The sequence below is a fragment of the Cervus elaphus genome, chromosome 26, assembly GCF_910594005.1.
Source record: "Cervus elaphus chromosome 26, mCerEla1.1, whole genome shotgun sequence".
NCBI lineage: Eukaryota > Metazoa > Chordata > Mammalia > Artiodactyla > Cervidae > Cervus > Cervus elaphus.
In genome coordinates, this window is record NC_057840.1 from 23,029,467 (window position 1) to 23,045,666 (window position 16,200).

General features: G+C 39.8%; 1 protein-coding gene and 1 long non-coding RNA gene across 2 annotated transcripts in view; one reads left to right on the forward strand and one right to left on the reverse strand.

Moving 5' to 3' along the window:
- The window catches only part of LOC122684241, a 66,570-nt gene extending 50,590 nt beyond the window's left edge, over positions 1-15,980 (reverse strand). The window contains exon 1 of the long non-coding RNA XR_006337959.1: positions 15,723-15,980. This is a non-coding gene — a long non-coding RNA (uncharacterized LOC122684241). The remainder of the gene's footprint in view (positions 1-15,722) is intronic.
- Positions 8,014-12,054, forward strand: SMIM28 (small integral membrane protein 28). The gene is made up of 2 exons (XM_043888259.1): positions 8,014-8,217; positions 11,293-12,054. Exons 1-2 carry the CDS (start codon positions 8,107-8,109, stop codon positions 11,677-11,679), a joined length of 498 nt encoding a protein of 165 aa, XP_043744194.1. The 5' UTR covers positions 8,014-8,106; the 3' UTR covers positions 11,680-12,054.
- Positions 15,981-16,200: the final 220 nt, after the last annotated feature.

The window sequence follows — 16,200 nt, forward strand, 5'->3', positions numbered from 1 at the left end:
GCACATGAAAAGATGCTAAGCATCACTAATTATTATGGGCTCCCCTGATAGCTCAGCTGGTAAAGAATCCACCTGCAGTGCAGGAAACCCCAGTTCGATTCCTGGGTAAGGAAGATCCGCTGGAGGAGGGATAGGCTACCCTCTCCAGTATTCTTGGGCTTAACTACATCTCACTATTATAAGAGAAATGCAAACTCAAACTACAGTGAAGTACCATCTCACACCAGTCAGAATGGCCATCATTTAATAAGTCTACAAATAGCAAATGCTGGAGAGGATGTGGAGAAAAGGGAAGCTTCTTACACTGTTGGTGAGAATATAAGTTGGTGCAGCTGCTATAAAAAACAGTATGGAGGTTCCTCAGGAAACTAAAAATAGAATTACCATATGATCCAGCAATTCCACTCCTGTGCATATATCCAGAAAAAAAACTGTAATTCAAAAAGATAAATGCACGCCTATGTTCATAGCAGCACTGTTCACAATCGCTAAGACATGGAACCCACCTAAGTGTCCATCAACAGATGAATGGATGAAGAAGATGTGGTACATACGTACAATGGAATACTACTCCACTAGAAAAAATCAAAACAATGCCATTTGTAGCAACATGAATGGATCTGGAGATTACCATACTAAGTGAAGTGAGTCCAGAAAAATAAACAGAAATACTGTACCACTTACACATGGAATCTAAAATATGGAACAAATGATCCTATCAATGAAACATAAACAGACTCACAGATAAAGAGAACAAACTTGTGGTTGCCAAGGGGATGTGGGGTGGAAGAGGGATGAACTGGGAGTGTGGGGTTAGCAGATGCCAACTATTACACATAAAGTGGATAAGCAACAGGTCCTACTGTAGAGCACGGGGAAGTACATTCAATATCCTGTGATAAACCATAATGGAAAAAATGTGTTAGAAAGAATGCATGTATGTGTAAAATGAGTCACTCTGTTGTACAGCAGAAATGAACACAACATTGTAAATCAACTATACTTCAATTTAAAAGTTTAGAAAAGAATTTAAAAAAAAACAAATGCTCTATCCTATAGCAATGTGCAACAGGATACTCAAGAATCTGGCAGGCAGGGTAACATGAAAATAAAACTAAAGAAAAGAACAGCAAGGTAGACTTGCCCCTATCACTATGGAATTAAAAGACTGAGAGGGGTGTGTGTGTGTGTGTACACAGGCATGCACACGTGCTCAGTCGTGTCCGACTCTTTGTGACCTATGGACTGTAGCTCACCCAGCTCCTCCGTCCATAGGGTTCTCCAGGCAAGAATATTGGAGTGGGTTGCCATGCCCTCCTCCAGGGGATTTGGCCAACCCAGGGATCGGACCAGCATCTCCCTCCTTGGCAGGCAGATTCTTTACCACTGAGCCACCTGGGAAGCCCCATAAGATGAAAAAAACAGCACTTTATTCTACTCAAAGCATTCAAGTGCCTACAAGATGTCAGTATTTGACTGAGCTTTAGAAGAATGTAACTTAAAAGATAATTCTTTGTCTTCTACTAGTGAAGTAAAGAAAGACCTTCATATAGTTTCAACACAAAATATAGCATGTGAGCTAATGAAAGCATATACTGGGTTGGCCAAAACGTTCTTTTGGATTTTTCCACAAAATGTTACAGGAAAGCCCAAACAAAAGTTTTGGCCAACCCAACATGTGGTACAGAAGCAGTTCAGAGGAGGTGGTAGTTGACTGCATCCAGTGATGGAGGAAAATCAAGGGAGGTATCAAAAAAGAAGTGATGCTAAAAAAAGAATATGAGTTCTAATTTTTCCTATGAGGCTTTTTATTTATGGTCATAACACATCTGCCATCTCTAGGACTGTGCACCAAGTATAAGACTGCTACACCTGTTAAAAGAGGGACGGTCTTCTGTCATCTAAACTTCCTTTGCTTCACAAAAAATGAGGCATTTGGTACATTCAGACCTGGCTCCAGGAATTGTATCCTCTCGGAAAACCTTGGACAACCTTTCCCCAAGATTGTTTAATTCAAGCCTTAACTTCCTAATCTACAAAATTAGTAACAATTCTTATAAGAGTTACTGTAAGAAAAATAGATGATAATAATGACAGTTTAAGTATCAAATAAGTCATGAGGTTCTTCCATCCCATCTAACCCACTCTCTCTGTTATATATGTGAATAAAGAGCTATGCATAAGTAACATGGATGGAGCTAGAGATTGTCACGGGAGAAGGCAATGGCACCCCACTCCAGTACTCTTGCCTGGAAAATTCCATGGGAGGAGCCTGGTAGGCTGCAGTACATGGGGTCGCTAAGAGTCAGACTCGACTGAGCAGATTCATTTTCACTTTTCACTTTCATGCATTGGAGAAGGAAATGGCAACCCACTCCAGTGCTCTTGCCTGGAGAATCCCTGAGACAGGGGAGCCTGGTGGGCTGCCGTCTATGGGGTCACATGGAGTTGGACACGGCTGAAGCAACTTAGCAGCAGCAGCAGAGATTGTCACACTGAGTAAAGTAAGTTGGACAGAGAAGGAGAAATATGACATACTTTATGTGCAGGATCTAAAAAGAAATGATACAAATGAACTTAATTACAAAACAGAATCAGACTCACAGACTTGGAGAATGAACTTACAGATACCAGGGTGAAGGGTGGAGGAAGGGATAGTTAGGGAGTTTGGGATCAGCATGCACTCGCTGCTATAATTAAAATGGAACCAACAGGGACCTACTGTATAGCACAGGGAATTCTGCTCAATATTATGTGGCAGCCTGGATGGAAGAGGGCTTGGGGGAGAATGGATACATGTACACGTGTGGCTGAGTCCTATGGCTGTTCACCTGAAACTATTATCAGCATGTGAAATGCCAGGCTGGATGAAGCACAAGCTCAAATCAAGATTGCCGGGAGAAATACCAATAACCTCAGATATGCAGGTGACACCACCCTTATGGCAGAACATGAAAAGAAACTAAAGAGCCTCCTGATGAAAGTGAAAGAGGAGAGTGAAAAAGCTGGCTTAAAACTCAACATTCAAAAAACAAAGATCATGGCAACTGATCCCATCACTTCATGACAAATAGATGGGGAAACAGTGGAAACAATGACAGCCTTTATTTTCCTGGGCTCCAAAATCACTGCAGATAGTAACTGCAGCCATGAAATTTTAAAAGACGCTTGCTCATTAGAAGAAAAGCTATGACCAACCTAGACAGCATATTAAAAAACAGAGACATTACTTTGCCAACAAAGGTCCATCTGGTCAAAGCTATGGTTTCTCCAGTAGTCATGTATGGATGTGAGAGTTGGACTATAAAGAAAGCTGAGCACCGAAGAATTGATGCTTTTGAACTGTGGTGTTGGAGAAGACTCTTGAGTTTCTTGGACAGCAAGGAGATTTAACCAGTCCATCCTAAAGGAAATCAGTCCTGAATGTTCATTGGAACGACTGATGCTGAAACTGAAGCTCCAATACTTTGGCCACCTGATGTGAAGAACTGATTCATTGGAAAAGACCCTGATGCTGGGAAAGACTGAAGGCAGGAGAAGGGGATGAAAGAGGATGAGGTGGTTGGATGGCATCACTGACTCGATGGTTATGAGTCTGAGCAAGCTCTAGGAGTTGGTGATGGACAGGGAGGCCTGGCATGCTGCATGGGGTCACAGTCAGACATGACTGAGCGACTGAACTGAACTGAAACTATTATAACATTGTTCATCAGCTATATTCCAATATAAAATTAAAATTTTTTAAAAAATAAACCATGGATAGACAAATTACATAAGAAATTTTAATCTGAAATCCACCCACTAGTTCCTGTTTTAGATTCATCAGTTTGATTTCTACACATTTGTGATCATTATTCTATTTTAAACATGCCGAGGTTTTTCTTGATTCCTGGTTCAGAAAACCAAAGGCCAAATGATTGAAAATACTCAAATTCATAACCAGAAAACACAGTAAGCTTATAAATTTCATATATCCTGCTCCCTGATTTTCCTGGAGAATTGAAATGTTAAAAAATACTTTGTAGATAGAAAACTTTAAATAATTGACAGAAGGAGGGAAATTTCTAGGATGATGGAAATGTTTTATATCTTCTTTCACATGGTGATTATAGGAGTGAATAAAACTGTCAAAATTCAAACTGAACACATGAGATCTTTGTTCTGTTTGATATTATTCCCTCATAACGTTTTTTTAAAACCTTTTGCTCAAACCTCCCTTCCCATAAGCGCTCATATTCTTCCAAAGTAAACTTGTATCAATAATTTCTTTTTTATTGTCATACCTGGTTGGTTTTAAAACATCATTCTCAGACAGTTTTTGTTTTTTTTCAATCCATATTGCCAAGGACTTAGTCAAACTGTTTATGTCTTTCCTTCCATATTATCAGGGCCAAAGTTGAACAAAAACCAAGGCCAAATCTGCTGACCCTTAGCTGAACCCCAGGGCCTCCATGGACTCTGCTGCCTGCCATCTGCTGATTAGTTTTTCAGTCATCCTAATCAAATATAAGTTTATTTAATTCCTATAATTGTATCTTGAGAAAGTACACTGACAAGTTTGCTAAAATTCAAATGTATTCACTGGCTTAGAAATTAAATGTAAAAAAAAAATCCTACCATTTTACAGGCATATCTCATTTATTTCAATCTTCCCTCATCTTGAGTTTTCAAGGGCTTTTTCTCCATCACTGGCTCAGAAGATGAAATATGTAACACAAACTCCCATAAATTCCACAAACCAGAAGTAAAACAACAAATCTTGGTAGTTGTTGAAAATAAAAATAGGAAATTGACAATGCTGAGTTTAAGGAAATTAAGAAAAAACAGATCAAATGAAATGGGTAAAAACAAGTCAATGTTAAAAAAGAGGGAGAGAAGCAAAAGAATTAAGTACAACATGGAAAAACTCTTCTCTCCTCAGTTCTAAAACACTTAGAGAAGTTTCAGAGGTAGCTAACCAAACTTGCAGAATTATTATAGTCAGTGTTTATAATTAATATCAAGCTATACAAGTCCTAAGCAGAAAAGTCTTGGTGAAAAGCCCACTGAAACAGGAAGTGTTCTGTCTTATAGTGTAGAGAAAAAGAAAAAGATCATGTACTCTAGAGGCCTAAAAAATAAAAAAGACTTTAATTGCTAAAATCTACACAGGTATAACTTTCTAGAGTGAAACACTATAGCATTTCTGTAAGCAGTCACAGCAAATTCAGGCTATTGGCCTTGTAGGCTAAGCATATATTAATAAATTGGAAGTCACACCAGAGATAACATTATTTCATTAGACGTTTCAAACCTCATTCAAATTTTTAAAAATCACTAAGATAATAAATTTTCTAGACTTTAGCAGTAACACTAAACTTCTAATCCAATTCTGAGAATATAAAGAAATATGATGGTATGAAAAAACAGGAAATTACATGTGATATACTATTATTAACTAAAGTACAGATTTTATTCAAATCTCACAAAATTTTATGCTAGACCCTGATGCTGGGAAAGATTGAAGGCAAAAGGAGAAGGGGGACGGCAGAGGAGGAGGTGGTTAGATAGCTTCACCAACTCAATGGACATGAGTTCAAGCAAACTCCAGGAGATAGTGGAGGACAGGGATGCAACCCATGGGATTGCAAAGAGTCGGACATGACTTAGCAACTGAATAACAACAACCCTGACAATGGGTTCTAACTATTATCTGTGGTCCAGTCCTCACTCCTCAACTCCAAATACCCAAACTCACATATATTGCAAACTTACCATGTCCCAAAACTCAACTCCTGATCTTTACTTGTCTTGCTTAAAAAGCAACACAACCTGCCCTATCCAGTCTTTCCCCTCCAATGGTCATCCTTCCTATCACTCATGTCTAAATCAGAATTCTTCTTGATCATTTTTCAATCTTCTACCACCTTTAGTGGTAGAACAAACAAATCTTGCTGACTCTAAAATATATCTAGAATCTCACCACCTTCACTTCTATAATACTAATCTGGTCTGCTATCTCTCAAGAGTCCCTGCTTTTGCCCTTAATTGTTATATCAATTTCCCACACAGAGGCCTGAGTGATCCTTTTAAAATGGAAGTCAGATCTTGCCACTCCTCTGCTCAAAACTGCACGGCTTCTCCATCTTACTCAGAATAAAAGCTGAAGTTCCTAAAACGATCTATAAACCCTGCACTCTGTGCTCTACCTTCCACGTATCCTCCCCGCTCTTCTCTTCTATCTTCTACTTTCTTCCCGGCCCACTGCTCCAGCCACGCTGACCTACCAGCCATTCTGAGAACTTAGCATGCATGTGACTGTCTCAGGGCCTTTGCATGGCTATTCCCTTTGTCTGCAACGCTCTTCCTTCTGAAATCTTCATGACTCAGTCCCTTGAACCCTTCAGCTTTTTACACAAATATCACTTACGCTGTGAGATCCTAATTGACTTCCTACTTTTAAAATGCCTCCCCACTTTCAGCATTTACTCTGCTCCCTCTGCTTTTTCTCCATAGACTTTATCACCTTTTGATGTAGTACATGTTATTTATGTAATCATATTTGTTTCTCATGGTCCCCCCAAAATGTAGCCATAAAAGCAGGTAGTTTTGTCTGATTCATTCAATGCTGGAGGAGGGTCAACATTACAGATTTACATTTAATGCGTTTGGTCCAGATTTCCAATCTCCTCCTCAAGAAAGGAAGGTTTTTAAATAAGTAGATAAGATGGACAAGAGGTCAAGGGCATAGTATTGGCAAGGCCATTGACACGCAAAGAAGTAAAGTAGTGCAGTGGTCCCTAGATGCTCCAGGGTGCTCCTCACGTTTCAATGTGGGGATACAGGATTGACTTAAAACAGGAATACATTCATGGAACAAGGTAACGTGTCAACCAAAAGCACAAAATCAACTAATTCCACAGTAAGAAAGGAAAGCATGAAATGCCAAAGGTGTTCCACAGTAGGATACTGACTGAGGTACTGGGATCTTAGTGAAAGCCCTTATCACCAATAAGTTTGACAAAGTGCCAAAGTGTATTGGGGAGGACACTTGTCTTTGAAAATGCAATGAAAACTATGGATCTTTCCACAAAAATTAAATGTATCTAAAAGTTCAGAAGGTTCACCACCCTCCGCCAAACCTATCCATAGGCCACCATGGGCCAAATGTTAAGAATCTTAATTAAGAAAAAAAAAATCCCACTTAATATCCCACTTAAAAATATGACTTCAGCATCATAACAATCACTTGAATGATGCCTGGATAGGAATATTTGTAGTTGCAATATTGAGTTGTAACATTCTGAGTAAATATTTGAAGCTAAAGTTTACTAAAAGGAAGAATCCAACAGCCATGTCTTAAATGTTAAGTTCTCAATATGTATGTAGAATTAAACATCCCCAAGTCACCTCAGTGAATGTGTAAATTGAAAATTTCTTACTGCTTAGTATAATTTTATAAAGTTCATAAGGTAATCATAAGGAAGACTGTGTAGGTACTGGTAATTTGACTTTTTTTAAAAAAACTGCAAACAGCAAACATTCCATCCAAACAATCTGAGCTATTGTCTCTCTGGCTTCTGTACAATTTTATCATTTAGCATCTTTCATCTAAATAATTCACCAAAATGTAATTAATGAGTCTTGCTTCTCTACCAAATACCCGCTTCTCTCCATACCACAGAATCCAGAAATAATTAAAGGAAATTCAGGTTGGGTAGTTTTTCTTGCTCAGCTGTATCTCTGGAGAGGGGTGTGGTAAGGGAAGGGAGAGGGTCTTATTTGCATCAAATATAAATAGCTCTTTACTCACTGAGACCATTTGCGGCACTGTAATAACATGAATGCAAAGACCATCTGTCTGAAATCTATTCCGTGTCTGGTGTCTGATGCCATGCTTATATGATGAAGGCCACGGAAGCAAACCCAGAGGCACAGAATTTAAACCCAGCCCTCAGAGGTCTCTCTGGTTGGTTTCTTTTCCCTTGCTGATCCTCATCAGAGGACAAATTTACCAAGGGCCATCAGCCGAACACACCCACGCTGGATGTGGGCCGAGAGCAGCAGCTCTGCTGAGGTCTGGGCAGCGAGGCGGGAGGGTGACCAGGGCAGCAGTCGGGTGAAGGCATGCGGGCATTGCTGGGCAGCAGCTGGAGGAAGTTTGGCCACGCTGGCCGGGGAACCTACGGGTGGCTAACCAGCGAACCCAGCCTCCCTCTTCTGGAAACTCAGCTGCAGGTCTGTACCTACCACTTATGCCCTTTCTTCCCCCAAAATACCCTTGTTAGCTTTAAAACCAACATCGCCTATATTGTTAGGAAAACTTAGTGGCAACCTTTTGCATTACAGGTGTGACAAAAATATGAAGTTGCTGACTGACCTGATGTAAGGAGGTAACTTGAAAGCTGGATTCTTTTGACAATGATAAATTCAAGTAAAACTTGTCACAGAATATTCTAAGAACACCTGAGATAACAAATATATTAAAGATCACCTGAAGGCAGAAGTCAGCAAATTCTTGCCTTGGTATGACAAGGTTGCATTTTTGCTCAGTAAGCAGTGTCTACATTTCAAAAAAAAAAAAAGAAAGAAAGAATGAAAGATATTCACTTTGGCCCTCCAACTGTTTCTAAGAAGCCAAGGATCTTACTTCAGGAAGGGCAGCAAAGAGTTAAGGAGTTTTGCCTCTAAGAAATGCAGCAGCTGCTTTGCTTTCTCTGGGAAATCCCCAAAGGAGTCCCAGTCTGAGGATTCATTAAGGAAAAATATTTATAGCAACCTAAAAACTCAGAATTAATTTATGGTCAACAGGAAAGTGAGTGATACCACTGTCCCAGAAGAAAGAGGAAAAGAAACCTATTTTCTTGTTTTCTAGAAATCTGAGGGGTGAAATTGGTATTTCTCTAAAACCACTTTTTACAGAAATAAATTATACACATATATGATATATCCTTCAGCAGCTACACTTTCTATTGCCTTTTTCTTTAAAGTAATCCCTGTACTACAAAGTCCTTGAGAAATATTAAAAAGCCACTTTGAGGGTAATGAACCATTTAGAATATTTGACTAAAGACATTCTTTCTGCATTAAAAAAAAATCCAAAACAATTTGAACCAATATACTATGAATCATTTAAAAAACAAAGATACCACTGTAAATTTGTTCTAGAGCTCCATGGTCTCTTAATTAGGGGAAAAAAAAAAAGAGTTCTTTATCTCAAGAAATTGTCCTAATCTGCTGTATAAGTGTCAATATCTGAACAAGATAACTCACCCAATGGAAGTATTGATTACAGAAGGGGACAGTAGCATCTTTCTCAAATTTTTGCAACTAACACCATTTGTGGTATAAAGTAAGAGGATTACATAAAAAACTTTTAAACAGAATATTAAGTATCTTCATATTCAATGCATATGGAACTTAGAGTGTATAACAGTGTTTAAAATTTGATGCCCACAATGGTTTAGAAACTATTATTACCCACATTTATTGAAGGAGAAAGAAGAAAAATCAATTATGCAAAATGGTCCATGGTTATCAAGGTTGAAGAGTGATTAAGTATTAAGAGATAATAGCTTTAATATTTTAAATGATTTATCTAGTGGGAGAAAATAAACAGTTTAAATTGCTTTTTCAGTCCAACTTGATTTTTTTTAATAATTGTAGTAAATTTATTTTTGAGTTCATCTATTCTTAAAGCTTATATAATCAAAGTCCTTGTTTTATCATAAGAGGTTTTAAGAGTTCTGATAAACTAGATTATGTGTGAGAAAACAGAACAAATTCATAGCTCATTGATTCATTATATTCTCAAGCCAACCCTCCAGAAAAGATGATTTTACTCTCATTTCATACTGAAGAAAAACTAGAATCAGAGGGGGTAAGTGAATAGTCCATGGTCACACAGGAATCAGAAGCTCATATTGGAATTCAAGACCACAGCTGTCAAAGCCCAAAGACGATGCTCTGCTGCTCAAGAAAACCTTAAAAAATTGTAAGGATTTTAAGCTAAAATATCATAACTCATATCTTACCAAAACAAAATATCTAACAGTGTAAATATTAAATAGACCATCTAATTTCAAGTCAAAATAACATACATAGTTGTAAATTCTTTAGGAATTAAAGATAACAACAACAACAAAAAGAAACCACTAGATAAGTCATTCTCTTAAAACTTCAAGACCAGCAAAACATTTGTTCTTTCCACCAAAATCAAGGCAAAAAACCCAGCTCTCGTAATTTTACTAGTGTTAAGTTTTATTTTAAATCAGTAGATCTTAGTATATTGTTTTTTAGACACAATTATAAGGTTTTACACTGTTTTCTTTCCCTCTGTAGTAGTAGATACTAACATTCACATGCATTGTGAATGGGGAAGCATTTTAACACTTATTTCTTAGCAGCTTTATGTAAAGCGATGTCTACACAATTTGGAACAGGACTTCTTTTTTCATACCTTGCTGTTGAAGTATCATTCTGTGCCTATTATATTATTTACTCCATCAAGAACCATCATTATTCTCATAAACTGATATTATAAAATCAATACCTTTTAGGTTACTTAAAAATTTACCTGCAATTCTTTTTCTTGAGTTCCAAATTTCTATATTTATCCTACAAATATTGCAAAAACAAATTGAAGGAGTTTCACAATCTCAATCATCATAAGCATTGGCTATCCAATCAGATTTCAAATGTTATTTATATGCCATAGGAGCATGTAACAATGTCAGATTTTACTCCAGAATCAAAGAAGTTCCAAATGACCCTTGTGCAGCATAAAACATTATTGGTCTAATTCTAAATAAAGTAAGTACATAAATAGTAAGAGTTCTCACTCAATGAATGTGTGATGGACCTACCAACTAAACCTTATTCTAATATTTTTACTTCAGTGGAAATATTGCATGGTATCCTCGTGTACTTTTGACATTCTGAATTCATACTTTATAACTACACTTTAATCATTGGCATCAATGAATGATTAGAGTGATTTTTAGAGTGAGTAAATGATGGTGAAAGTGAAAGTCGCTCAGTTGTGTCCGACTCTTTGGGACCCCATGGACCACACAGTCCATGCAATTCTTCAGGCCAGAATACTGGAGTGGGTAGCCTTTCCCTTCTCCAGGGGATCTTCCAGACCCAGGAATCGAACCGAGGTCTCCTGCATTGCAGGCAGATTCTTTAGCAGCTGAGCATCAGGCAAGCCCAAATGATGGTAGAATACAAGAGGAAGACAGAGGCCAACCTTAGAACTCCAGGGGTCGTCTTTCCCCGTCTTCTAACCTTATTCCGGTTCCTCAACTCCAGGGCACCCAGAAGAGAAGTTCCACCCGGGAAGATGTGGAGCCCTTCCTGTTCATCCTTCTTCCAGCCACCGTCCTGCTCTTCCTGGCCTTTCTACTGCTCTTCCTGTATCGCCACTGTCAGGCCCCGCGGGCCCGGGGCCAGGTTTCCGGCCTGGACCTCCCGGAGCAGCCGCCTGCGCGGGAGGTGACCGACTTCCTGCCCGGCTCACCCTGGGGCAGCGAGCGGACCTCCCCTTACTCCCCACTGCCCCCGGAGGCCGCCCTTCTCTCCGACGCATGTTCACCGCCCTCCTATGAGGAGGCCACCAAGGATGCCCCTGGGGAACAGGCTCCGGATGCGGGCATTCAGTGTGGACAGGGTTCACCTGGACTGGATAAGCAAATGTAAACTTCTCCTGAAAACCGCACAGAACATGGCCCTACGCCCTTCCAAGAGCCCACTTGGGCAGGGGGACAAGGGCCTCTGGACCTAAGAAGCTGTCAGTCATGGTGGACTCCGGGATGAATGGGTTGGGGCGCAAGGGCATGGAGCTTGACAAACGTCAATCTTGTTAACTCATTTTCAAGTTCCTTAGGGGAAACTTTCCCCAGGTTGTTCCAAAGATGACTGGGCTCTTCTATAACATATACTCCTGAGAAAAACAAACAGTTCTGTATGAGTTAAAGGGAAAAAAGAATTACTAGGGAACATAAGAACTAACTCTGTAGAGAAAGAAAACAGGAAAATGTTGATAAGCCAAAGATAACTGCTTTGACCACCAAATAAAACTTTTCTTTCTACACAAGTTGTCCAGGGCCTCATTGTTTCACTTCTGTGTGAAGAGGCTTGGAGAGTTCTAGAAAGAGAGAAAAAACAGCTCTAGAGCTGCAGGGGTCAGTGGACCCAGCACATTTTCAAGGCTGTTGTAAATAATGGTCAAGTATATTTCAATATTAATGAGGAAAGAACTGACATTTGCAAGCGTTTTAGCTAAAAAAAAGAAAGTGCTACAAAATTCTCTCCTGAGTAGTGTTGCTCTTGTTTGCCTTCTGACTTGCTTCCTGGACTGTAAGGATTTGGCTTGGTTATGTGGGAATGTCTCACACTAGAATATCATGGGCTGTCCAACTGTGCCATGGCAGGACAAAAAGTGGTTGTTCCCACACACTATCTTGGGGGGACCTGGTGACAACATATGTTCGTCAAGAAGCAGTAATAAGAGTAGAAATCAGTTTAACATTGGAAAGGAAAGGTCAAATCTTTTTTTACCTCATATAGCATTGCAGCGTTGTTTTATTTTTTATTTTTGCTATACAGTAGGTCTTTGTTGGTTATCCATTTTAAACGTAGCAATGTGTACAAGGTCAAAATCTTAAAGAGAAACACAGATAAGCTCTAACAGGGTCTTATAAATCACACTGTTCAAGCTCTTGCTTTGCAGATGTCAAAACTAGAGCTGAGAGAGGTTAAACACCTCCTAAGAGGCAGAGCTGGGACCAGAAGCCTGGCCTCTCTGCCTCGGATCAGAGCATCTTCCCCAGTGCCAGCTGATCTCCCAAGAAAACTGCAAATGTGGAATTTCAGTGCCCACTCCAGACTGAGGGTCAGGGCTCAAAATAAGATGGACATAGCCGAATTTGGAATGGATACAAATCTCCCTCTGATTTTCAAATGGGGAGGAAGAGGTCGGTCATTTACACTTGGGGGCTGTATCAGGATACCCATGGGGGTGGCAAGGTGCCACACAAGGTCCTTAAATTTGTATTTAGTGCTATAATTTCAGGGGTAAAACTTTTTTGTGTTTTCACAGTATAAACTAAACAACCTTCTGATGGTTCAAAATGAACAAAAAATGATGACTCTTCAAAATTTTTGACATGAACATTTTTATACTAGATACACAACATGGTAGAGTTATAGAAAAATAACAAAGTACAATGCATTACTTTTCAAATGTAATCTGATAGAAATCATAGCAATTTCTTTCAAGACTGAAGCAAAATATAATCTGAGTGAAAAATCAATACAATTTATTTTAGGAAAATTGTACTGAACAATTCTCTAATGGTCTTTAAGGGAAGTAAATAAACAAATGGCAGTGAGAAGCTCAGCAGACAACCTTCTTTATTTAATCCTAGGAATCTAGTTTTCTGTGAGACTGTTGATTTCCCAACTGCCATTTCTTTTTCTTCCCTTGCTAACAGAACCCGGATTTGGTTCTGAAATCCTGGGACCACCTGTGAGAGGCAGACAGATTTCCCTTCCCCCTGCCCACACCAGGGAATGCACAATGAGAGTTAATCATGGTGATCTCAATTCCTTTGCCAGGGACTGATTTGGTCTTTGGGGCTGATGGGGGAGATGTACACAGGAGGAGAGGCTTGCCCTAAAAAAGACTGCCTCACATTCAAAATAAATGCATGGAAGGAAACACTCTTCCTTTCAGCTGGATGTTACATGTCTGCATGCAGTTTCTAGGGCTGTTCCTTGCAACCAGGAGCAAGACATTGGCCAGGACTAGTACTGAAGGAAGATAGTAGAGTAGAAAGATGGACAATACCTGGGTTGATGATTGTCATGCTGCCTAATAACCCTGAAAATGTCTATATTTTCATGAGAGAATACCTTTCCCACTACTTAACCATTTAAGCCACGCTTGGTATTTGTAGACAAATGCATCCCAAATACTGCCATTTCAAAAGCCAATATGGAAATGCATTGTCATGTTTAACAATATTCTGATAGGGTTTCCCTGGTGGCTCAGTGGTAAAGAATCAGCCTGCTAATGTAGGAGACACAGACTCAATCCCTGGTCTGGGAAGATCTCACATGCTGCAGGGCAACTGAGACTGAGTGCCAACTATTGAGCCCACGTGCGGCAGCTCCTGAAGCCCGAGTAACTCAGAGGCCGCGCTCCACAACAACGGAGCCTCCACAAGAGACGCCACCACAGTGAGATTACCATGCATCACAACTAGGGAGTAGCCCCCGCTCCCCACAAGTAGAGAAAAGCCAAGACCCAGCACAGCCCAAAATAAGCAAACAATAAATGTGTTTAGGTAGACTTACTTAAAATAAGTAGTCAATGCTAGGACTCATTGAATACTTTATCAGTGATGTAGTTAAGGAAACGTTTTCTTTTGTGGAACCAAATCAATCTGTAAGAAAATAAACTACAGCCCCCAGGCCAAATTCTACTTGCAACCTGTTATGGTACATCCTGTGAGACAGACTGATTTTTACATTTTTCAATAGGTAAAAAATATATATATATTTCATGACACATGAAAGCTATATGAATTAGAATTTTAGTGGCTAGAAATAAAATTGGAACCCAGCCAGGCCCACTTGCCTATGACTCTTCCTACATCAAGAGTTGAGTAGTTATAGCAGAGACTATTTGATCTTCAAGGCCCCAAATACTTACTGCCCAGTTCTGTAAAGGTTTGCTGACACTTGCTACCCACCAGTGGACTTCAACCCTAGTGCATGGTAGAATTACTTGAGGAATTTTTAGAAATACTGATATCAGGACCCATATAGACCAATCAAACAGAAATAGAGCCAGAGATTCTAATACAAAGGCAAGTCATTTTCTAGGTAATGTGAGTGGATACAAAATACAGGTGAGCTTCTACCCAGGTGTAAGGTACCATGTTTGGAGAAAATAAGTCTGTAAATCTAGCTTTGGGGCATCATTTACAACCCAACATTCTCTGTACACACTTCCCTGAAGCCATCAGCGTAATTTGCATCTGCCACCAATTCAACTTACAAAGCAGGATTTGCAAGCAGAATATTAGAAACAATCATGTAAATAGTGCATCCTTTTTTAAATGTTGACACAACTGTCATACACGGGTAGTACTAGCTGTTTGCACTCCAAGCCAGAGAGTGGAATTGATAGAAATCCAGGGATGAAAGACATAGATTTTAACAGCTAAAAAGTATTTGGGGAAGCAATAACTGTAGCCAGGAAAGATTAAGAATCGGAGGGAGGCAACCTCCCTGGCAGCGCAGGGGTTAAGACTCCACGCTTCCAATGCAGGGGGCCTGGGTTCTCTCCCTAGTCAGGGAGCTAGATCCCACATACCACAACTAAAAACCCTTAAGGCCGCAACTAAGATCCGGCACAGCCAAATAAGTTGTTTTTTGTTTTTTTTTAAAAGAGGTAGTATAATAGTAACCGTGACCAGAATGTAGACATTTTCACTAAATTTTACACTGGGTCAGAAAATATCACTAAGGCATCATTTTCTACATAGGAAAAGGAGTCCAGTGTCTGGTCTGGCATGAAAGGAGCTTGAAAGTCGTTTCTCCATCATAACAACAACAAAAAGCCCAACAACTGAAAAATCAACAGCTCCTCTTAAATTCAGCGAACTATGGTCACAGGCCAAACCACTGGCCCCCAAACTAGAGAGAGACGGATACAGAAAATCACAACTTACCTTGAGCAGAAACCCGCACATAGAAACCTCCTCAGGAAACTGGGCCAGAGTCGGGGAAAGCTGAACTGCAATTGAAGGTCTGCTGGAGCCTCAGAGCAGGCAAATCCGAGAACTGAACACTCCAGAGGGTCCCACACTCTGTGAATTTTGCCTCTAGGAGCCCTACCAGATTTTCACAGTGGAGTTCTGAGAAAAAAAACCTTATTGTGCTTCCAACAGAAGGAGAGGAAGAGGAACCATCCCAAAACCCGCCAGTACCTTCTGTCTTTGTAACAAAGTCTGCCCTCAGGAAAACTACTTCTCCAGGGCCTAACCTGCTCGGGTTTTATCAGAACCTAACTCACCTGGGAGGGGGCGGGGAATTTGCAGTCCCAGCTGATTCTAGCCTTACACTGCAGGGTGGGTAAATACCCAACTAGCTTGTTCTAATAAAGGGGAGAAAAGAAAAAACAGCAGAGAAACACTTTTGAAGTTCACA